General features: G+C 45.6%; 5 protein-coding genes across 11 annotated transcripts in view; 3 read left to right on the top strand and 2 right to left on the bottom strand.

The window, feature by feature from the left end:
• LOC120898671 (flotillin-2) overlaps window positions 1–23,438 on the bottom strand; it is a 154,167-nt gene that overhangs the window by 122,469 nt on the left and 8,260 nt on the right. The window lies entirely within an intron of this gene.
• LOC120898668 (glucose dehydrogenase [FAD, quinone]) lies at window positions 1,135–3,594 on the top strand. Its single transcript, XM_040304816.1, has one exon. It carries the CDS (start codon window positions 1,482–1,484, stop codon window positions 3,324–3,326), a length of 1,845 nt encoding a protein of 614 aa, XP_040160750.1. The 5' UTR covers window positions 1,135–1,481; the 3' UTR covers window positions 3,327–3,594.
• Window positions 6,117–9,012, bottom strand: LOC120898660 (glucose dehydrogenase [FAD, quinone]-like). Its single transcript, XM_040304801.1, has 2 exons — window positions 8,385–9,012; window positions 6,117–8,299 (listed from the first exon to the last, which is right to left on the bottom strand). The coding sequence occupies exons 1-2, from the start codon at window positions 8,785–8,787 to the stop codon at window positions 6,768–6,770; spliced, it is 1,935 nt and encodes a 644-aa protein (XP_040160735.1). The 5' UTR covers window positions 8,788–9,012; the 3' UTR covers window positions 6,117–6,767.
• Window positions 12,288–14,453, top strand: LOC120898669 (glucose dehydrogenase [FAD, quinone]-like). Its single transcript, XM_040304817.1, has 3 exons — window positions 12,288–12,503; window positions 12,581–12,769; window positions 12,847–14,453. The coding sequence occupies exons 1-3, from the start codon at window positions 12,344–12,346 to the stop codon at window positions 14,214–14,216; spliced, it is 1,719 nt and encodes a 572-aa protein (XP_040160751.1). The 5' UTR covers window positions 12,288–12,343; the 3' UTR covers window positions 14,217–14,453.
• LOC120898664 (glucose dehydrogenase [FAD, quinone]-like) lies at window positions 18,249–20,809 on the top strand. The gene is made up of 3 exons (XM_040304807.1): window positions 18,249–18,549; window positions 18,911–19,147; window positions 19,226–20,809. Exons 1-3 carry the CDS (start codon window positions 18,423–18,425, stop codon window positions 20,752–20,754), a joined length of 1,893 nt encoding a protein of 630 aa, XP_040160741.1. The 5' UTR covers window positions 18,249–18,422; the 3' UTR covers window positions 20,755–20,809.

Genomic DNA, 23,438 nt, shown 5'->3' with positions numbered 1-23,438 from the left:
ACACTCGACATGTCATCGTTCATTAAACAACCCTTGGCACACATAAAGCAGCAGTACGATAAAAACAAACATATCCCTTACTTTCGAGGACAAAAGAACGCATGACAAAAAAGACACGAATGAAAAAATATTTTAAATGTTTTCTTTGCGCGATTAAACCACAAAGAAGAGAAAGTATGGTCAAAGGCTAACTCATTTGACACTTCCAACTTCATTAATATATGGCGATGATTCACTAACACAGTACTAGTTATAATTTCAAATTTCCCGCGCCATCAGATTTCCTAGTTCTACCAATGAAAAGCTCTCCACTGTATGTTTACCACACAACATGGTTAAGCACTACAGCTGCCCACCCTGCAAGGAAAGCTGGATCCACGCCAGTCAAGTTCAAGTTTACTGCAAGTGTTCAAGTGTGAGTAAGTCCGACAAAACCCCACTCTAGGGTAGCCGTTACCGGGTTGAAATGTGATGTGCGCCTTCTCCGACCTTATCCGATCGCGATTCAATGTAAAGCCAACAACAAAACACTAACTTTATGCACCATCACACTGTGCACGGTGTGTGAATGCAGTTTTTGACCGCAGCAGCACATGTACCCAAGGTTACCAGTCGGATGAACTATTCGTACATCTGACTGGCGGGAGTATACGAGCGGAAGCGAGCAACTTACGGTAGCGCAGGTGAATGAGTAGTTTCCCGGCTACCATTATCAGTGCGCGCCTTGTGCATTACTGCCCCTTTCACTCGATTCTTACGCGCAGTCTTAGTACCTCTCCTACTAGCTGTTTCATTGTTCTCTCAACACTTCACATCAAACATCTTCTCGCTCTCGCACCCTAGCAAAAGGTTTTGCCATCTCCCTTTCCATTCGCCCTACACATCTCACTCTTGCATTACTCACATTGGTGCAATGCATGCAGCGCACGTAGCCACAAAAGCTCGCTCGCACACTGTTCTAGGCGCATTCTTCTCGTCCGTAAAAAAGTTCATCTCAAAAATCTGAAAGAGATGGTCTAGAAGGGACTGTGTGTGAAGATGACAGGGGCAGGGTATTCTGGAAAATCCCTAAATAGATTCGAGTAGAACGGTAGGAAGTACAGGGAGCGTCCGAAAAACTTGTTAAATGACTAACTCCCCGGGACTCGTTTTGCACACAGCTACAGTTGCACACATCGTGCTTCGTGTCTAGTAACGGAGACGGGGAAGTAGCTGCTTAAAACGCACGATATTGACGGCCGCGGGACTCAGTACGAGCGTAGTCGCGAAACGGCATGCGTTGGTAGCGTTGTGCAGAAATTCAGTGCCAAGTTGTTACAGACGAACCTTGGCATGGGACTTATGTATCGAGCCGGCGTGTTGATCTCTTAGTGAATCATTTCCCATTGATAACGTGTAACTGTGCGCAAAGAACGAAATAACGAGTGCGTGAGTTTATCCCGTGTTATCCCGTGTGCTAGTGGTCCTGCTGCTGTTCCAACATGCAGTACCTACCACTTGCTGCCGGTATTCTGGGGATGGTGAGCTTTAGCAGACCCCAGGATAGTCTGCTGTCGATGCTCAGCTTCCTGCAGGATGGCGGCGAGCGTATGTCGCACGAGCTGCCAAGCCAACCGGTCGTTCGGCCAGAATATGATTTCATCATTGTCGGAGCCGGATCGGCCGGCAGTGTGCTGGCAAATCGGCTAAGTGAAGTGCCGGACTGGTCGGTGCTGCTGATCGAGGCAGGACCTGGTGAGAATTTGCTAATGGACATCCCGATGGCGGCCCACTATCTGCAAAACTTCAACATCAACTGGGACTATCGAACAAAGCCGAGCGACCAGTACTGTTTGGCGTTCAAGAACAATCAGTGTCGCTTTCCCCGTGGCAAGGTGATGGGTGGCTCGAGCGTACTAAACTACATGATCTATACGCGGGGCAATCGGCGCGATTTTGACCACTGGGCCGACCTGGGCAATCCGGGCTGGTCGTACAAGGAGGTGTTGCCGTACTTCAAGAAGCTCGAGCACAGCGTCGTACCAGACGCGAACCCGGCGTACGCGGGCAAGGATGGTCCGCTTACCATTTCCTATCCACGGTTCCGCTCGGACACGGCAAAAGCGTTTGTGCAGGGCGCAATAGAGGACGGTGCCCCATACGTCGACTACAACGGGCCGACCCAGATCGGTGTCTCGTACATCCAGAGCACTACGAAGGATGGCAAACGGGACAGTACGAACGTGGCGTATCTGTACGATATGCGCAACCGCTCGAATCTGCACGTGAAGAAAAACAGCCAGGTGACGAGAATCCTGTTCGACCGCAGTACCAACCAGGCGAATGGTGTCCGATTTTTTCACGCCGGCCGTTTCCACACGGTTCGCGCGCGTCGAGAGGTGATCGTTTCTTCTGGCGCTATCGGTTCGCCCCATCTGCTGATGCTTTCCGGCATTGGACCAGCCGACCATTTGCGCGCAAACGGCATCAAACCGATCGCCGATCTACCGGTGGGGCACAACTTCCAGGATCATACCGCGGCCGGTGGTCTCACCTTTCTGGTGAACAATACCCAAACGCTCACCTACAAGAACGTGTTCCGGCTGGACAACTTCATGAAGTATCAGTACGACAAGCGTGGACCATTCACGTCTACTGGCGGGTGCGAAGCCATCGCATTCTACGACTCTGAGCGTCCGGGTGATCCAGACGGATGGCCCGATTATGAACTGCTGCACATCGGTGGTACGATCGGGGCCGATCCCACCTACGAGGTGAACTTCAACTACAAGCACAAAACGTTCCAAACCCTGTTTGGCGAGATTCAGCGCCGGAACTACGATGGGTTTACGGTTTTCCCATTGATCATGAGACCGCGCAGCAAGGGACGCATCTCGCTGAACGGTTCCAGCCCGTTCCAGTATCCGATCATCGAGCCGAACTACTTTGACGATCCGTACGATCTGGACATTTCGGTGCGTGCCATCCGGAAGGCAATCGAGCTGAGCCGGACGGGCGCGATGCAGCGGTACAATGCCCGGCTGCTAGATATTCCGATGCCGGGCTGCGAACATTATCGCTTCGATTCGGACGACTACTGGAAATGTTTTTCGCGCCACGCCACCTTCACGATCTACCATCACGTGGGTACGTGCAAAATGGGCCCGAGAAAGGATCCTACCGCGGTGGTGGATGCGAGACTGCGCGTGCACGGTGTGAAGGGTTTGCGAGTGATCGACGCAAGCATCATGCCGGATGTACCGGCGGGCCATACGAATGCGCCCACTATCATGATCGGCGAAAAGGGTGCCGACATGATCAAGCAAGATTGGAACGAGCTTACGTAGACTGATCATAGGAGAATGTTTTTTTTTTTACTTGGGAGACTTTAACCCTTAGTCAGATAGAGTGTTTATGCACGGCGGTGGCATGCAACTTATTAATTCCTATACGAGATCTCCCACAAGAGAAAACATATACTATTTATACTATTTATAAAACCTGTAATATTGAGTTGCTAGTGATAATTGTAAATCAAACATGTTGTGCACTTAGATTTCGCTGAAATCCAATGAATATAATAAAATTGTGTATCTATTTTATTTAATTACGCAACATAGCTCTTTTTTACTTACAAATGAAGAACTAGCAAGTGAGTAGTGGTAATTATTGATAGCCTTAAGGCCAAATTCGGAGAGGAAATACATAACCTTTCGCATACATGCATTTCCGATCTAATTGTACGTGATTGTTTGCCGACGTACAATCAAGTAAGCGAGAGAACGCTAAGGTTTGTATTCGAGCAGATGCTACCATCACTTGGCAAATTATACTCTATTCAATTAAATTTCTCACTCCTCTCCGTCCCATCAGCAACTGCAGTGCAGTGTAAATTAAACGAATGCCTAACCACCTCGATTACGTGTTCGATCGGACGTACGCGATGAGCGATATCAATTTAATCTGATGTAACAAATCGTACAGCGTATACAAGCCTGCTGGTAGAGAATGATGGGGAGACAGAATGATATGAAATTTGTTTTGAACAAGCTTACACGCCACGCGGATTTTTTTCTAATTGTATTGGTAAACAAACTATTCACATTCAGTTAACAACATAAAGCAAAAAGCTGATTGAAATATACCTTTAAAATAATTTTAATCTAATTAAACAACCCACCCTACAGCAACACTGTCAACAGTCAATGAACTGTAATGGTCCTTGAATTGTGCACTTGATTTGTGATGGAAGCAGAACCACAAAAGCCAAGGTAATACGGTCATCGTGTGTGGAAGGGCTACATTGCCAAGGCCACGGGATGTCCCTTTTGTGGTGGGACGCTCTCACCCAACGGCTGTTGCATTGCCAAGGACGCAATGAAAGAACATGCAGTACACTTTAAGTTGGCCAAAACTTGCTTATCTAAGACGAAACGTGTAAAAAGGAATCAAAGCAGAGCAGAGACGAACAGTTTTAACGATGCGAAAACCTGTTGTGCCACTAAACTGCCTCTCATCATTGCTGGTTGGTATTGAACCACGAAAACAGTCACTGACATCTGGAGCGGAAGCTGTAACGTTGGTTTACATGATATCTAGGAAGCAAAACGAGCACAAAAAGTGAAAGGATTCGGCCAAACAAAGCAATCAGAAGTGAGTATTTGTTGAAATATCCTTTTATACATGTATATGTACCTATTTGCATCAAAAAATACATGAACTGGTTTTTAATAAGTCAATAAACAATGAACGTAAATTTCAATTAAAAAATAACTACACATAGGAAAATACTCAACAAAATTAAAAATATGTAAACTAAATGCACACTTCAAACAAACAATGAAAAATAAATAAATGAACCTTGTTAACTAAACTTTAAAAAGCGTAATATAAAGACATGTTAATCAGCAGCACAACGTTTCTCTTTCATTTGGCATTGAATGTTCTCCGCCCATCTTCCCGATACGGGTGACGTGCATCCTCTCCTCCTCACGGCGCACAATATACTGGAAAAGTACAGACTTTTGTGATCAGAATTTCAATTCAATCTACTGTGTTATGTATTTAATGACACCTTTATCCACTCTGCTGCGAACTGGAGACTTAATCGATCTGTTTGCTTTAATTGAAACGTAGTCTTGCAACCTCAATTGATGACGTTGGGAATGAAAAGTTGTTTGGAAAATAATCTTACGCTACGTTGAACTACAGCCAAGTGCAATAGCCAACTAGAATTGTATTATTTTATTTTCAAATGATCAAGAAATTGATACTAAAACCAAAACAACGGAGCACAATGTTGTGCACAGATGATTTACTTGCTGTAAAAGCGACGAACCCTATTTAAAATTGCATACTGTTAGGCGTATTGTATTGTGGGAAGGGCTTCATTCGATGTTGACGTTATTTAGATGAATATCTCACCTAGCGTATTTAGCAACAATATAGCATGTGAGGATGTATAATTCTGGACCCTCTTTCCATGTGCTCTTAAACACATTTAATTTTCCCAATATCAAGATGCTTAATAAATGTCCTCCTGCTGATTAACCAGATATAATATATTGTGAAGCTATTTGACGTCAAGGCACGTCCTAAGATCGTCGATTAGTTAGCGTCAAATTATATTTTCTAAACGATGGAATATTGACTTTGATTTGCTAGGCTAAGTTAAATCTACTACTGCTGTACTTCTAAAGGTTATATAGGTATAGTTGATACAGTCCAGTGGTACAGTCGTCCACTCGAACGACTTAACAAGTAGCAAAGACTGAAATTCCCGCATAATGAGTCTCAAAATCCTAAATAACCATGGCATATGTTGCATAGTTTGTTAATCAAAATGGAGGAGAAGAAGTAGTTATTCAGGATGGGTTATCAATATTCCAAATGACTGCTTTTGACCTGTTTTGTAATATCGGAAAGCAATCAATTTATTTAACACCAAAACACAATATTGTGACCCAGTGTTGTGCACAAATGATATGCTTGCTGTAAAAGCGACGAACCCTATTTCAATCATCAGACTCATCATCAGACTCATTAAATGCATCATTGCATTGATCATTGATTGTTAAATGGGTGTTCCTCGATATTGTGTTTTCTTTCATATCCGATATTTAGGAGTGCATGCATCGTAACATGTTCCCACAATTCACTTTATTCTATAATGCTGAATCAATCAAGATCAAACTCTAACATAAAACGACGTTTCTTTGTCTACAACTATTTACCATAAACTTTACCTATTAGCTATTTACCAACAACTATTAAACCTATTGAAGCGCCTCAGACCGCCTTTTTCACACCCCGCTTTCATCATCTATCTTCCCAACATTCAGCAGTTCCACACCAACAACAAACGATTATATCATCAACTTAACTGTCTTCATTATCATCAACTCGGCTATATCAAACACCCTATCGAGTTTTTTTGTGTTGTGTTTTCAACCGATCGTCGTTGGTGTTTAAGGAAGTTACAAAGAGACGTTCACGAAACTGGATACCACATGCGGTCTCCACGCCAGGCTGCTAGCGATAGCTGATTTCCGATTATCATGGAACACGAACCAACGCTCCGATGATAAAAAATATAAAATGGAATTTTAAAATCATCGTTACCCTTGACCATCACGATATTGAACCACACGCTTATCACACTTCTAGCGCCTTTACAATCTTTTGCTCTGCTTCGTCGCGTTTTTCATCGATTCCATTTTTAACCGTTGCTTCATGGTGCTCTCTACCAATCGGCGCAACAGTAACCCTTAATACTCGTCGCACCAGCATTAGATACCACCAGCACCACCACCGGTAGGGATGTTTTGCCCTAACCATTCGTTTTTTATCAAATCGGATAGCTTCTCGCCGATCATGTACGCCGTAGCGGTAGGGTGTCCACTGGTCGGATACGGTATGACTCCCACATCGGCCACCCGTAACCGCCGCACACCGTACACCTTCAAATTGGACGATACGACGGCGTCCGGATCACTCGGCGGTCCCATCTTGCACGTCGCTATCTGGTGGTGAATTGAGGTCGTCTGCGTACGAATGGCACAACGCCAGTAGTCATCCGTACCGAACCGAAAGCTGGCACAGTTTGGCAACGGTACATCGTACAGTTTCGCACCGTAACGGCGGGCAGCCCGTGTGTCCATCAGCGGCAACGCCGACCGGATGCCCTGCAGAATCGTTTCCACGTCTTCCTGCTCCTTCAGCATGTTCGAGTAAAAGCGCGGCCAGTGCAGTGGGTTGCAGCTTTTCAGGCGCATGTACCCCTTCGACTTCGGGTGCAGCAGCACAATATTGACCGTCATTGCGTCTCGCTCGTTCGCTTCCAGCGGTTTATAGATGCTGTAAATGGTGTCCGTCAGCCGGAACCCGTTGCGGATGCCGCTGCCGTGATCGGCGGCCTGTGAACCGCCGGTGAGTATATACTCGATGTTAGGTAGCACGGTCGGAGTGGCCGCACTTTCAGGATTTGTGGTGTTACGAATGAAGGCCACCGCCTCGACACCGCCCGTCACCGTCATCGGACCCTGGCCTTGCAGAAACGACAGAAAGGCGTCCAGCGTAAGGACGTTGTCCCCGTGCAGTGAAAGGTTCGTCGTGTTGGTCACGAATGCGAGCCCGGTAAAGTAGATGTGATCGTACAACGTCTGGCCGACGGGCAGGTCCTTTATCACGGGTATGCCTACCTCCTGCAGGTGCTCCTTCGGCCCAACACCGGACAGCATTAGCAGCTGCGGAGTCTGCAGAGCACCCGCGGTCATCAGAATTTCCTTATCCGCGTACACCGTGTACCGATTTCGGTCCTTAATAAATTCCACCCCGTACGCTTGCTGGGTAGTCGCGTCGATCAGCACACGCGTGGCACGCGCATTGGTAAGTATGTGCAAATTTGGCCGATCGAGTATCGGCTCAAGGAAAGCGGTGTACGCCGTCAGCCGGCGGCCGTTGCGAACGTTTGACTGTATGTACGACACACCGATCTGCGACTCGCCGTTGTAATCCACACTTTCCAGACCTAGCTCACGCCACGCATTCACGAACAGCTTGGCCAGCCGGGTGCGATAGGGCAGGTACCGCACATCCAGATTGCCGTCCGTGCCGTGATATCGGTTCACCTCGCGTAGGTACGATTTTTCCGACTTGACAAAGTACGGTAGAATCTCGTCAAACGACCAACCATCATTCCCGGCCGCTGACCATTGATCGTAGTCGTACTTGTTTCCGCGCACGTACATCATGTAATTGATCAGTGTCGAACCACCGAGACCTTTACCACGCGGATAGCTACAGCGCTGATCCTTCATCCCTACGGAGGTAACAAATGTAACGTTAGCAAACAGTTTCCCTTTCCACGATCATTGTCCAAATCTATCCCATCACCACATCCTTACCCCAGCAAGAGTAGTTCTGCGGTTCCGCGAGGTATCCCCAGTTATAGCTGGTAGATTGCAGGTACGCCGAAAAAATAGGCACCTGGACGAACAGATTTTCCTGCTCACCGGCCTCTATGAGCAGCACATTCCAATCACGAATCTCAGTTAGCCGATTCGCCAGCAAACAACCCGAAGGACTAGCACCGACGATGATAAAGTCATATTTCTTCAGCAAAGAAGCTTGCTTGATGCTGTTTTCCTGCAGCAATCGCACATTTGCCGGATCTTCCGCACCTAACCCACCAGTATCCGGGCACTGGCACACCGAGCACCGTACCGTAAAGTATAAGCACAAGAACACTAGAAACAACAAACGCCCATTGCCATCGTGCACTCGTAGTAAGTCCTGCAAAACACCCATCGTACACGCAATGTCACTAACGAGAGTCCACCTTCGAACGATCAGCTTCGCTCGAGATGCGATTTGAAACTAAGCTATCGATGTTAGATCGTGTCCTACTACTCCTCGTCAAATCCTTCGTGAGGGGCATGTTTTTCCTTCTGTCTCTTTCGGTGTGGCTGGTCATACAATACCTTCAAAGTGGTTTTCAAAAACAAAAAATAAAGCCCCTCTACTATCATACTAGTCTGCTTTCCGCACGAGCGATCTACCACCCTTCTTCAAACGGTGCATATACCGGGGCGCCGTGGAGGAGGGATGATAAAACACACAACGGAGCAACAATATCAACGGCACCAAAGTGATCACTGCATTTGATAACTATAAAAATTCCGCACATCGGAGGGTGGTGCGGAGTTAAAGGTGCTTTTTGCTTTTGGTGCTTTTCCCGCAGCGCATAGTTCCGCTGTGAGTACTTCACGGTCACGCACGCCATACCACGTCACGTCAGCCAAAAGAACCAGACTGTTAACCAACTTAGCTTACCAGACTACTACTTCAGTAATCCAGCGCATGGAATCGATAATCTCAAAATCGGCAATGATAGGCTGCCGCACGTGTACCTTTATGCATCGTGCGGATAGGACAAAGTTATGGAAATTTAAGCAAAACGCGATTCGGATGTTGACCTCTAGCGTAAGTTTTTTTTTTTGTTAGGCTAAGAATTCTCAAAGTCGGTCGCGTGGTACAGTCGTCAACTCGTACGACTTAACAACATACCCGTCATGGGTTCAAGCCCCAAATAGACCGTGCCGCCATACGAAGGACTGACTATCCTGCTATGGGAGGTAATCCAAAAGTCACTAAAATCCAACTCCACAAATGGTACAGACAACCCTTGACCGATAACGGTTGTTGAGCCAAAAAGAAGAAGAAGATATCTAAAGTTTTTTTTACGGATGTTTGATTTATTCTTGAAAAAATAAAACGGTCAAAAGAACCGGTATCATGAAATAATTATGTAAAACATCTAACATTATATAACTATTTCTAACCTTCCTAGCCCTTCTTGAGTTAATAAAAAAATACTACATCCAGTTTTGGCTCTGACCCCTTCAGATTTTTCTTTATTTATACAGCACAGCCCATCAAAAGGCTTGCCTATCAGTAAAGGATACATTAAGGAACAATTTCAGACCCAGCCTCCAACACGGAAGGAATTTAAATTCATTAGCATTGCATATGGATGAAGATCTGTTCCGTAGGAAGTGCTTGTCTGCCGTTAACATCGTTTTTGTCTTGTGTCACTCCCAGCACTATCATGCACCGGTTTTTTGGAAACCAAGCTGGTACCCAGGTCAGCTTTAGACGAGGGCCTTGGCATAGCACTGGCACACTGACACTAACTGTCAATGGTTGATTAGCAGCCGTTCGCTTTCGTATTTTACTCCACTTCTTCACACTATCTTCCAAAGTTCACCAGTCTCGTCGCCGGGTAAGGATTTAAGCTAACACTATCGTTTAACCGGCATCAATTTGAGGGTCAACATAGCTATGATGGCTGTTTCTTTTAGCTGTTTTGTTGCAAGTTCAAATGCACAACAACTTTTGTTTTATTTGTCTCTGCACGAATGGCAGGTGAATTGATCAATCGATCGACGATGGTCGTCTTCGAATACCATCAAACAGTGCACCAAAACAAATAAAATTCGCAGCGTTTTTTGCCGTTTTAGGTACAGCATAAGACATGAGGCAAAGCATCATAGCGCATCGTAAAATGTTTACGTTGATTTAGGCTTATGCTAACGATTATAAGCTAAATGATTCAGCATCAACACATTTCGCCATATTTCGCTAATCGGCAGCTCACGTTAAGTGCTGAGCGAAATGGTTCCTTGGGCAAAAGATTTATTTGCCTTTTTCTGCGACGAGTCACAATCCAAAACGTTCCTTTTTAAATAAGACTTTTTCCACGGCAACCTATAGTAGATGCTCTCAACCTAAGCTCTCAAGCACAATATGAAAGGAAAAATTTTATTTCGTGGATGGTACGTACCCTTCACCGTAGCATTTTATCACCATTGCGATCGGACGCTATTGACACTAATATTTGCGCCCGTAACTCAGCTAATTGGTCGAATCGGCAGGGACGAACAGGAAGGTTATCGTACGAATGCTTTTAACTTTGTGCAACAAAAAAATGCCGCCGTCTCAATGAGCAGCGCTGTTTTCAATGGCGCTCAGCATTGCATAGTTCCGGGCTTGAGTTAAGACGGCATCTAACATGACCTACCCTATTCGCCCACTCGTACCGTTATTGTGTCTGCGTTTTTGCCACACATGTTTAGTGTGACAGGCGAAAGGCAGATTGCAAGGATTGATATTTTGGCTTTTTTAACGGAAATCAATTTGTGTTTCACAGATTTGTTAGAAAATAATATGGTTACACATATTCACTTACAATATCTAGCTAAATTGATGGTAAAGCTGCATTAACTTTTCATATTAAGATAACTTGTACTTTGTGTAAACTTTAATTTGTTTGACCAGCCTTGTCCTTTTTGCTACATTTATGTTGACAGTTTGAATTGATTTAATGATTCACTCAAATCAAAATAGGTGATTAAGCATGAATTTTGTCCTATTTTATTGAAAAAATGCAGGCAAGATAATGCAGTATGAAATGTTCAAAATGTTGAAATAGAATTTCAAATGATATATTCCACTGCTCATCTTGTCTAGCTGATGATATTGATTGTTGATGGCGGACTGATGACCAATAAAAATATTGCCTTAACAAACGACTTCAGATAATTTACCATAAAATTCTTTTGGCTGTGATTTTCCCAACAATCTCAGGTCTACAATTGACCATAATAGATTTTTCATAATTTACATGTAGCCTGAGAAGGTCATTGGCCTTTGTTGCTCAAGAAAATTATGCATTTAGCAACTCTACAGAGCAAAACGTTAACGCGAAGATACAACGTATCCAAGGTCCATAAGCGTATCCAGAAAACATAATTTTATACCACACTACTGCCTATAGTTCTACGCCTGGCAGGTGATCTTCATTTCATCGCACCAAGACCCCGAAATGGTCTGTATCAATTGTTTCCAAGACGTCAATTAAATCCATCTCAGAATTCTACTTCATCTGCAAAAAGTGTTATGGTTTGGCGAAGGAAACAGGTTTCCACCTAACATCGTATCATTATCACATCTAATGCCTAGCCTACTGTTGTGGCTTTTTGGTGAAAAGTATCGTAAATATCACCAAAACTGGTGAATTATTTTAAATAGCAACATTTGCCGATCTTTCTTTTCGGTCAAGCCATAATCAATGAAGCAAACAAAATGAAACATTTCTAGCCTCTCGTCCGCTGTCGGTTCAGAAAACCTGTTCAAAACGCACACCCGTCTCTAGAGGGTTCCCGAGTATATGTTTACAGACAAGAACCAAAACACCTTAGAATGATGGTGCTCCCACAGTTCGGTTCTGTACCGGTTTAGCAGTTTACTTTCGGCTGCGTCGACGTTCGTTTCGTGAGTTTGTCCCTGTTGAATTCGCAAAAGCATGCACTGGACCACTACACCATTACTGCTCATCGCTGCCATTGCGAGTCTCGCACAATCCTTTTTATGGTGGCCACTCTACGTTAAAAAGCAGCAATGGCTGCACAGCGCACGTCCACCAGCACCGTCGTCCCCACCGACGCCGCCAGTCAGTCTGCCAGGTAACCACGTGCCGCCGCGAGCCGCAATGTCAAGCGTCGAATTATCGTGTCATTGAACTTTCTCGTTTAATTCACAGCTCAGGAGAGCTATAGGACAGTGTATGATTTCATAGTTGTTGGTGGTGGTACTGCCGGTTCGGTCATCGCTAGCCGGCTTGCCGAATTACAACAGTGGCACATTTTGCTAATTGAAGCTGGCGGTGGCCCAAGCGATAAGGATCTAAGCTGGAATCTTCAGGCCCAGCGGCAGATGGGCTCTTGTCTGGGTAAGTGTGTGTGTTGGTGCGATGTTAGATTTATCACTCAGCCAGATTACACCCATATTTGTACCAATTTCAAACAGGTGCTCCAGAGCAGCGGTGCGAAATACCGACCGGCAGGGGATTGGGTGGCAATACGCTAACCAATAATATGCTTTACGTCAGAGGCAGTGAAGCAGATTATGATGCGTGGGCAAAACAAACAAATGTGGACTGGTCGTATCGGAGTGTGCTTCCGTATTTCTTAAAACTTGAAAATTTTCGCAAAAATGCTTCCTCGACCTCACGCCAGCAACGTGGAAAAGGTGGACCTGTTCCGATAGCGGGACTACGCGAAAAATCACCTTTGGTACGTTCTTTCATTTCAGCCTGCAACCGACTCGGGCTACGTACGGCCGATTATAACGCGGAAAGGAACCAAACCGTTGGGTTCGTTCAACTAACACAATACCGCACCAAGCGCATCACTGCATCTGACGCATACATTCGGCCCGTGAAACAGTTGTTCAACAATCTTCACGTCATGTCATCGGCACGTGTCACAAAGGTGCTGATAAACGGCATGAACCGGCAAGCGGTAGGAGTCAAAGTGCTTGTTAATGGCAAACAACGAAAACTACGGGCTACCAAAGAGGTCATCCTTTCGGCAGGACCTATATTTACACCACATCTGTTGCTGTTGTCTGGAATTGGCCCCCGAGCGCAGCTGGACGCATTGAAAATTCCGGTACTTGCAGATCTTCCCGTAGGAGCGACAATGAACCTTCGATTAGTATCGTTTCCGCTGCATCTCGCAACCAATCGAACAGTGCCATACGCAGCGCAGAAAATGATAGAAGCAATAGCATTTTTAAGCACGACCAAACAGAACAGTAATACTGATCCTACACACGAGATTCTGTTCCAGTACGAACCACGCGGTACACTGGAATATTTTTCACTCGGGCTAATTCACCTTCGACCAGCGTCGAGAGGATTCGTGCAGTTAAACGCCACAAACCCTTCACGTAATCCCGTGGTTTACACCAATTTTTTCAGCGCCCCAAACGATATGGAGGAAATTTTAAGCGGCATTACCGAATGTCTTAAGATTGTTCACAGCGAAGAGTTTACAAAGCTTGGCCTACAGTCCAGAAAGCTGATCGTTCCCCCTTGTGATAAGCTTCGGTACGGCACGGACGAATATTGGCGCTGCGTCGTACGTCACGTAGGCCATGCAGCCGATCAACCGTACGGAACCTGTCCTATGGGAAGGCAAGATAATAGACAAGCAGTGGTATCACCGGAGCTAAGAGTACACGGCATTGGGAATCTACGAATAGCCGATGCAAGCGTAATGCTTCCTGTTTCCAATGGCCATACCCAGGCGACGGTGTATATGATAGCTGAAAAAGCGTCCGATTTGATCAAAAGCTCTTGGGACTGGGGCAATGAACTAGAACGGCGCCGCTAGCTGTATAGTATGACGATTCAAATGCAACGACATTCGAAGGGTCGATTACTCCTAAATGTATGCAATCTGCGTTTCATCCTGATCGGGCACTGGTATAGGACTGGTATAAATTGAACCTAAGATAAAGTAGAAATAGCTTTAACATCATATTGAGAGATTCAACGGATCTATAAACTAAACAACCACCCAACCTTTAATATCATTTTTAAATAAATCCGTTAATATTAAAATGAGAAACCAAACATTTTTCATTTTATGATTAGTTTCTCAAAAACATTTAACCATCAGATTCTTTCATTACTTTATATTTAGTAACGAAAATGTGCAGCAATAGGTCAAATTATATCGATTATTCTTTCAAGAATGTAGTGAAGGTGTCTAAAAAATATGCACTAGATATGATATTTAATTTTTGAATAATTTAATATTGAATATTAAATATTAAATATGTCCATTGAAAACATGCACCAAGTCCGTGGTGCGTTTAACAACTACATCATGTAACAGAATGGCCACAATAAAATTGACAGTAAAAATAATTATTTTTGAAGGTAAATTTTGCCTACAGACCCTTGGTCAATCACAGAGATGTCTTGCCCTCCTTTGTTAAAGCCAACATACGTGTCATGAACTTTTGTCATGTTTTCGATTTTCCTCATACAATTTCCGCAGTAAAATACGATCTGGTATGTGGTACAATAATTGAAAATACACCACATACATTTTTAATATTTAATTTATCCAAACTCCATTGAAAGAATACAGACCTGCAAAGAGAAAAAAACAAGAATGATTTGAGTAAATATTTTATGATAATTAATTTAGTGTATTTAATATAAGCAAAAATATCCATTGAACATCACAGAAATAATAGAACTTTGAATAAACCCTTATAAGTTGAATAAACTCCTTACTTTTAAAATTTTAAAAAGAAACAAAAATAATTCAACCCTGACATAGCTATGCTATATTTAAACTATATTGGTAAATCTTACGAACAGAAAAAATCGTAAGAATTAATTGGGAATCATGAGCTTCACCATTATGAACTAATTACCACAATTCGAAACAGCATATGGCGAACTCCCAAAACTCACTTTTAACGGGGCAGTTACATTTAAACGTTAATATTCTGACGTTTCCTTATTGTTAGTTGAAGGTTTTTTCCCAAAACAAAGAATAATTTCGAACTTCATTGAATGTTTTTCATCGCTTGGTACATCTCACTAAAATGATCATTACATAAGCAATGAGTACCAAACTGCCAGAATAACACATATAAACATTTTTAACGACCATAGGCTTCCGTTCGCGTAAGTTTAACTTGCCAGAATCTTCTCTATGTTTTCAATGTACACCAGCCAAACGTTTAAGATCAACTGAAGGTCGCAGCTTTAGGGCGTCTTGTACACGAATTATTCAGCATCAAGCCAAAGCGATATCCAAAGTGAAGTTATAGACAACAATTGGCAGAAGATAAAAGTTCGTTTCTGTATGGACTTAAGTCGCATACGCGGCCTATTTATTATTCTGTTTTAACAATTCGTTACAACACTTTTAAACAGATAGAAAGTACATTATTGCATCGTAAGCAATAATAGAAGAGTGGAAATATCTTATTAATATCTTCCATTTACACCAAGTTACAGTTGAAATATTCGTTCGTGTGCTTCTTTTGACCTCAGTCTGGCTCACCATCCAAACTCCACATGACTGATTCACTGAGGCAAAACCTATACCACCACCTACCAATTAAGCCATTTATTATACAAACAACAGTGACAGCGCCACACTCTCCCACCATCACCATCAATAACCGAGGCCCCAAACACATATGCCGATGACTAAATCAACTCAGCCGATAAGCATGCTCCGGTTCGTGCCTGCCTCATTGCATTGTCCCGGTATGTGTCTAACGTTGCAAACGAAACTGAAATCGAAATGTTTGCTCACGGGTTTTGCCAAAATGGTAAAACAAGAGAACTGTTTCAGGTCCCAGACACACGACCACTTCCGCCCTGGGAACGTCTTCTTTTTCTAGTGAAGAATGTTCAACCAATAGGCTAGCGGCCAGTCGAAGCTATACATATAACGGTTATTATACTCGAAGGTTTTAGTTTTTTTTTACGAACGTTGCTCACAATCGCAAGCAAAATAAATTCCTTCCTAGAATTGTACAACTCCTATTCTGATTGCAAAAGCACCAACCCCCAAACGAAAATAAAACAAACATCACAATTCTTGACAAGCTACAGCGTACCGCGTATAGTGAAGATTTTTCCGGAACCGGTTTTCAGCCAGACACTCCACCAGTGCTGGTCAAAAATCAATTGCACCCGTACACTGCACGGCAGCCGCATCACTGTTGCACAAGGGAGTGCAGCCCGCCGTAGTACCACGAATAACTTATGTAATTGCAATCGCTTTTCTTTTCACCCTGTCCGGGTGGTGGTGTACGAATGCGAAGAGAAAGAACATCCTTACGGACAACGAACTTTGCTCCACGGCAGGCACAACAACCTCCTTCGGCGGCCAGATATAGAACCATCGGTCATTGGCTCACAAAGCACGACAACCTGTAGCTGCACTCGCTTATGCTAAAGCTTCGCCGTACTTTCTTCCACCGTGCGTTCTGGCCGGGAGGACAAAGAAATTCCACTGTTAGTCGAGGGCAATAAGCGATTAACGTCCAGCGAGCTCGCACCTCAGCGTGTCCAGTCCTCTCGATACAAATGATCTCCAGTCGATACAAATGATCAACCGTAACCGAACGAAGGAGCCACCAGCCGCTGAAACGGGCGGAGAAAGTGCAACGGCAGGAGCAAATCTCGCATCTCTACGTGAGATTAATACGAAGCTCCAGTAGGATTCGTGGCGCCTGACAACTGCTAAAACCGTCGAAACGGAAGATGTACAACAACAACAACAAAAAACACACACACACAAAGTTAAAACTGAAATTTCAAAACATGTTATGTCCGAGCACGGCGCAAGGGTGAACAAACTTTTCTTCCGCGCGTTTATGAAGCTTCCTGCTAGTATGCAGGTTAATTAGTTGCTACATTCAACTTACAGTGCTTTTCGTTGTTTTGCAAGCCAAGGGATACATTGAACAGGTCAGTTAATGACTTCTACTTCGTGCCAAAAACAGAACGGGAGAAAGTTTACCGTTGACACCGATTTGGAACACCAGCATAGTGTGCGAGCTGAGAAGTAAAAACAAAGCCCGACAACTTCTGACTTGACTGACTTGAGGTTTGACTGACCTACTAGCAGGGGCGGTTATGTACGCCAGTGCGCTAATTGTTTTCTTTTTTTTTGCGACTCATACAACAGATAGCATTAAGCGCACAAAATAACACAACTTCGGGAAAAAATGAGGTCCTAAGACGCAATATTCGGTCATGATTCATACCAATGGTAGAATAAACATAAGTACTTCTTGAAAGTATTTAAAAGTCACATACATGAACTTATCGTTCTTTGACAAACAAGGGCTATTTTGCTTACACCGAAAACACATCGTTACACTTTATAAGCGTCATTAAAAGAAATCATTTTTTCTACCAAGACAACAACCTATCTCAATTTAGCTCAATCCTAACGGAATTCTTTGCACGAAAAAAACGCAGCAAAAAACGACTAGTTGCTAGACACGCCTCCACGCCGCCTCAAACAATCAAATGGCGTGTCAGGAGAAAAACATTTCACTCGCAAAAACATGTGTTCCTATCCCAATGTTCTACCAGACACACCTCCAACACAACGCGAAAATTCGTTCTATTACATCTCCTCTTATCACATAGATTTTCATAACAGCATAACAGTCGATCGATCATAGCCACGCATGCTGGTAAGGCGGTAGTGCAAAGGCCAACGACAACAACTGCGACACAGCAACTCATCATTCATCTTCGGGCACAAAAGCAACGACACGCATCCCACTCCCGACCGCAAAGCATGCGATCAACACACACGCACAGAGTCGCGCCAGGTCTACCCCGGCCCAAAGTCATGGTCTTGGACGATCGTCCAACGGCTGCCAAGTTCATGGTTTTGTCCCGCTAAAGACGTACCAACGCTGATCAGTTGCGCTTGGGACACTGAGCAGAGTGGACACGGAGTCATCTGAGTCGAGTTTGTCGTTTGATCGCGAGCGTTATCCAGGATACGATCAGTGGGCTGCAATTCGAACAAAGGAGCATCATGAAGCATTTGTGGATCGCGGTGATCCTAATCGCGACACATGGTGCACTGACCGCGAACGGATTTTTTCTACTGCTCAAAACGCTGGCCCATGCAGGACGCTACATTAACGAGCATTATCCAGACGGTAGGCAACAGATTCGACGGTCTCATTCCAATACCTACACCCTAGCTTTGTCGGCTCGCGAGTGGTATCCAACAACTGTTAAAGCTAAGTTTGTGCACTTTCAAACCGGACATCACTCCAACGATAGTCGCCAGCGGCTGGAACCAAACCGGAAGTGAAACCAAAGGCCACAATTTGTGACAGAAAAAAAGAGAAATTACTCCCGCCAAATGACAAGCGCAACGGTTTTCTCTTCCCTCTGATCTTTTAGTGATTTAACCAACGTTGTGTGATCGTGCTTTTGACGAGAAGAGAAAAAAGAGTGTACTTTTAGTAATGATTATGTTTGTCCTTCTTGTTCTACTTCTTTTTTTGCGGCTAGAGGGCATTAACTACCGCCAGTCGGTGCCGGAGTATGATTTCATAATTGTTGGTGCCGGCGCAGCCGGATGTGTGCTGGCCAACCGTCTGTCGGAAAACCCGCAGTGGAAGATCTTGCTGCTAGAGGCAGGACCGGGCGAGAACGACTTGCAGAACATTCCGCTGCTGACTACCTTTCTGCAAAACTCCCAATACAATTGGGCGGACATTGCCGAGGCACAAAACACCTCCTGCTATGGTAAGTACAACGAGCGACTTGCTTTCGTCTCACGCCAGTCCAACACGATGAGCATCAATTTCCGAACCTCGCCGACAGGCATGATCGATCAACGGTGCAGTCTGCCGCACGGCAAAGGTCTGGGAGGATCGACCCTTATCGACTACATGCTGTACGGGCGCGGTAATCCCGCCGATTACGACCGGTGGGCCGCACAGGGCAACCCGGGCTGGTCACATGCCGATCTCTTCCCGTACTTTCTCAAATCCGAACGAGCGGAGCTGCGAGGTTTAGAAAATTCCTCCTACCACGGTAAGAGCGGTGAGCTGCACGTCGAGTTTCCAACGTTCCGCACCAATCTGGCGCGCACCTTCGTGAACGGGGCCCGTGAAGCCGGCCACCGCAAGCTCGACTACAACGGCAAATCGCAGCTCGGCGTCTCATACGTCCAGACGACGGGACTGCGCGGCATGCGCCAAACCGCGTACCGTGCGTTCGTTGAACCGGTGCTCTACAAACGGCCCAACCTGCACGTCCAGCCCTACAGCCAGGTGCTGAAGGTACTGATCAACCCCGACACACAAACGGCTTACGGTGTGACGTACACGCGACACTTCCGCAACTACGAAGTGCGCGCACGCAAGGAGGTGATCGTAACGGCGGGCAACATCAACACCGCCCAGCTGCTGCTGCTATCCGGCATCGGACCGAGGGAGCATCTGCAAAACTTTAACCTGCCGCTCGTGAGCAATCTCCCGGTGGGTCAATCGTTCGTCGACAGTCCCGTCTTCAATGGGTTGACGTTCGTGCTGAACGAAACCGGGCAAGCGCTGCTGACGGACAGCCGCTTCCAGCTGCGTTCGCTCGGTGATTACTTCCGGGGCGAGGGCCCCCTGACCGTCCCTGGCGGTGTGGAGGCCATCAGTTTCGTGCGCACCGAGAACGCTACCACCGAACCGGGCGTGCCGAATATCGCGATCGTTTTCTCGACCGGTTCGCTCGTCTCCGACGGCGGGCTGGGTTTGCGCAAGGGCAAACGCATCAAGACGGCCATCTACAACAAGGTGTACCGCCCGCTGGAAACGCTGCGCAACGATCAGTGGACGGCTAGCGTGGTGCTGTTGCATCCGGAATCGCGCGGACACCTGAAGCTGCGCAGCATCAACCCGTACAGTGCGCTCAAGATCTATCCCGGCTACTTCGGCGCGGATCGGGATGTGGAGACGATGCTGGAAGGCATCAAGGAGGCGGTACGCATCTCGAAGTCACCCGCCATGCGGCGGTACGATGCGCGCGTCCTGGGCATCCCGCTGCCGAACTGTGAGCAATGGGACCAGCGGGAGGACGACTACTGGCGCTGCGCGATACGGACGCTGTCCAGCACGGCCTACCAGCAGCTGGGCAGCTGCCGCATGGGACCGGCCGGCGATCCGCTGGCGGTCGTAGCGCCCGATCTTCGCGTGCACGGCGTGCAGGGTTTGCGCGTGGCGGATGTGAGCGTGGTGCCGACCACTATTTCGGCGCAGTCGGCCGCAATCGACTACATGATTGGCGAACGGGCCGCAGACATCATTAAGGACCAGTGGGAGCAAGGGTCCAGTGCGCCCACCTCGTCAAGCGACCGCTAGTGATACATTAGGATAAGACACCGCTCAATAAATGCCGCTATTTATTTGTAAACAATTTGTTTGCGCTTTTGTTTGCCTTCCCCGATTGTCGGTCCATCGCGCGATCCACTAATGAAAGTGAAACGTTGCGAGTTTTGTTTGCGCTGCCAGCTTGCACTGCTTGCAAACGATTCGTTGGATGGATGTTTAAATTTGCTCTTTACCTTTCTTTTACCTTCAAACATATCGAACACACATTGTTTACATCGTGCGTAACGGTCTTGGGAGGAACTCTGTACGGATTTGTCAGCATGCCGAACGGACATTGTTTGAGCAAGCAGTTTTCTCAAGTGACTCAGAAGCATCACTTCACATCAAACGGCAGCTCACAGATTAAAGGCAAAAATGGCCAAACGAACATCTCGCGTACTTGAAATGAAATACACCGGTAGCACAAGTACTCTCGTGGTCCACTTGTCACCGCGCAGAAACGACTTACTTCCAGTTTAGCTCACATCCCATACGGATCATCTCATTTCAATGACTGTGAAGTATCAATTACGATTTGAAGTATACATATATATATATATGCATTCAAATAATAGCCAACCTTGCTGCTCTTTTTTATTGTCATTAGCCGTGGGAATTTACATCCGAGCACATGAGAGCGGGACGTATTTCGCGGTGAGAGCAACAAAGCTCATTGAAAAGTCGAACTGTTTTATGCTTGTCCACATCTAATGACACACAAGCGTGTGAGAGTGAAACAATGCAATCATTTATGCAGATGCAGCGCCATTACTCTTCCCGCTGGCGTGCTGTTTTTTGGGGCGAACAATCACAAAGATACCGACGACACAGCACAACAAAGGTGACACACATGTCCTTTTCCTATCCTTTTCGTTTCTCTTTAGCCGTACGTACCTACAGGTACCGGCTGGCAGCGAAACGAAGGTAGAGCAGCACCGTCACACAAATGCATCATAAAACAGGCAAAAGAGTCATCATTTATTCATCGCGCACGTCATCTTACGGCCAAATAACAATGCTCTTCAACGGGAACACACAAGAATATACGCACACAGACGTAGTCTAATACACCGAGGCGCAACGGCTTCCCGGGAAACCTCACTTTACATGAACAGAGAGCCTGCTTTTCTATTGCACACCAAACCCTCCCAGTTCAACACCCTCGCATTACGCTTTGAACGAAATACTCCATACAACCACCACTACACAGGCACAGGAGAAGGCTTTCCTCGTTTTCTTTTGCATAATGAGAGGGATGAAAAACGCAAGGGGGAAATTGCTGCTGCTGCTGCTGCTGCTGCTGCTTGACGACAACCACCGCAGGGTGAATTGTCAGCGCCCGTTCGAGAGGGTTGTACAATCTCACATTTACCACGAGGCTTACCGGTAAACCTCGGCAACTGTATTTTCCGCACGCGGGGGAAGGACATTCGTGCGCCGGCTTCTATCAAACCATTGCATATGCATCCAATTTCCCGGACGGTTGTCTTGGTTCACTCTTCACCCCTACGGTCATTTGCAGATGATACACCAAAATTGAAACCCCCGGCTAGGGTTTCTATTTCCGTCTGCCCGCTCCGGCACCCGCGTCTCATTGTTTTGGAACGCGTGCCACCCTCTGCAGCAAGCAGGAGCGGCGGCTCTGGCAAGAACAACAACGACGGCTAACCTACAGGCGAATTGCGCCTAAATGGCGGCAACCCTCGTCTCACTCACACTGCTCTGTTAGCGAGGGTGGTATTTCTCGTTTCTTTCTGGTTCCGTTCCGCGCCTTCCATGGTTGCCATGGTCCCCGAAAGGGAAACCCCCTTGCGTTCGCCGATAGGAAGCCGAAACCGTTTACGAATGGTTCCGTTGGTTCTGCGGTATGTCGCAAACGCAGCCACGGCGGAAACGGCAATGAAACCCGTCGCATTCAATCTAATCGCCCCCGGTCGATGCATCACAGGGCTGACGATACACTAATCGCCGTGATGAAAGATTATGATGAACGCTATTGCCAACGTCACCGAAACGGTCGCTTTAGTACGGCCATTAAATCGTTCCATTGCGGCATCAGGGGTGACGCTTGTGTGTGTATGTGTGGTTTGATGGGAAGCAGCAGTCAAAAATATTAGCAATCGGTAGACTAAACTAAACACCAACACCAATGCAAAACATGACTTTAAACTAATATGAACTAAATAATTTTTAGTTTAGTAAGCAATTCTGGATTCCGATTTGGATTCCAATTAGCCTTTAAGAATGTTTTAAATATTTTATTATTTTGAACAGGTCCGCAAGTAGAATTCATTATTTTAAATTATTGACATTAAACGTGTTGGTACAACACTAGTAAACTACAATAGGTATCTTCTGTTCGAATGAAAAACTACATAATTCTTCGTTGATCATACATAGTAATAAAACATGCCAAAACCATTAAAAATGACTTTCATTTAGCAACGGTTTCCAACATCCTGATTGATTTTTACTCATTAATTCTCTGCCTCTGCTTTAAGCTACAGATAACTTTCAAATAAACCGTATCTAACGAAGTTCCAATTTCCACTCAAAACGTACCAGCCGCAATCCGGAAAAAATATTCCTCCAAATCATTCCTGGTTTTGAGTTTCCACCGAGCGGCGTCGACCCCTTTTTGCAGGAAGCGCATCATTTTCAAACAAGACCTAAAA

This window comes from Anopheles arabiensis, chromosome 2, assembly GCF_016920715.1.
Source record: "Anopheles arabiensis isolate DONGOLA chromosome 2, AaraD3, whole genome shotgun sequence".
NCBI classification, from domain to species: Eukaryota; Metazoa; Arthropoda; class Insecta; order Diptera; family Culicidae; genus Anopheles; species Anopheles arabiensis.
Note: the sequence above shows the minus strand (reverse complement) of the source record. Positions and strands in the feature narration are given on the sequence as shown.

Excerpts from the sequence above, each read along its gene's own strand:
- LOC120898660 (XM_040304801.1), bottom strand. The coding sequence starts at position 8,787 with ATGGGTGTTTTGCAGGACTTACTACGAGTGCACGATGGCAATGGGCGT. Across the intron at positions 8,300-8,384 it reads GCAGAACTACTCTTGCTGGG|GGATGAAGGATCAGCGCTGT; the intron begins GTAAGGATGTGG and ends TTACCTCCGTAG.
- LOC120898668 (XM_040304816.1), top strand. The coding sequence starts at position 1,482 with ATGCAGTACCTACCACTTGCTGCCGGTATTCTGGGGATGGTGAGCTTT.
- LOC120898664 (XM_040304807.1), top strand. The coding sequence starts at position 18,423 with ATGAAGCATTTGTGGATCGCGGTGATCCTAATCGCGACACATGGTGCA. Across the intron at positions 18,550-18,910 it reads TAACGAGCATTATCCAGACG|AGGGCATTAACTACCGCCAG; the intron begins GTAGGCAACAGA and ends TTTTGCGGCTAG. Across the intron at positions 19,148-19,225 it reads ACAAAACACCTCCTGCTATG|GCATGATCGATCAACGGTGC; the intron begins GTAAGTACAACG and ends CCTCGCCGACAG.
- LOC120898669 (XM_040304817.1), top strand. The coding sequence starts at position 12,344 with ATGCACTGGACCACTACACCATTACTGCTCATCGCTGCCATTGCGAGT. Across the intron at positions 12,504-12,580 it reads GCCGCCAGTCAGTCTGCCAG|CTCAGGAGAGCTATAGGACA; the intron begins GTAACCACGTGC and ends TTTAATTCACAG. Across the intron at positions 12,770-12,846 it reads GCAGATGGGCTCTTGTCTGG|GTGCTCCAGAGCAGCGGTGC; the intron begins GTAAGTGTGTGT and ends AATTTCAAACAG.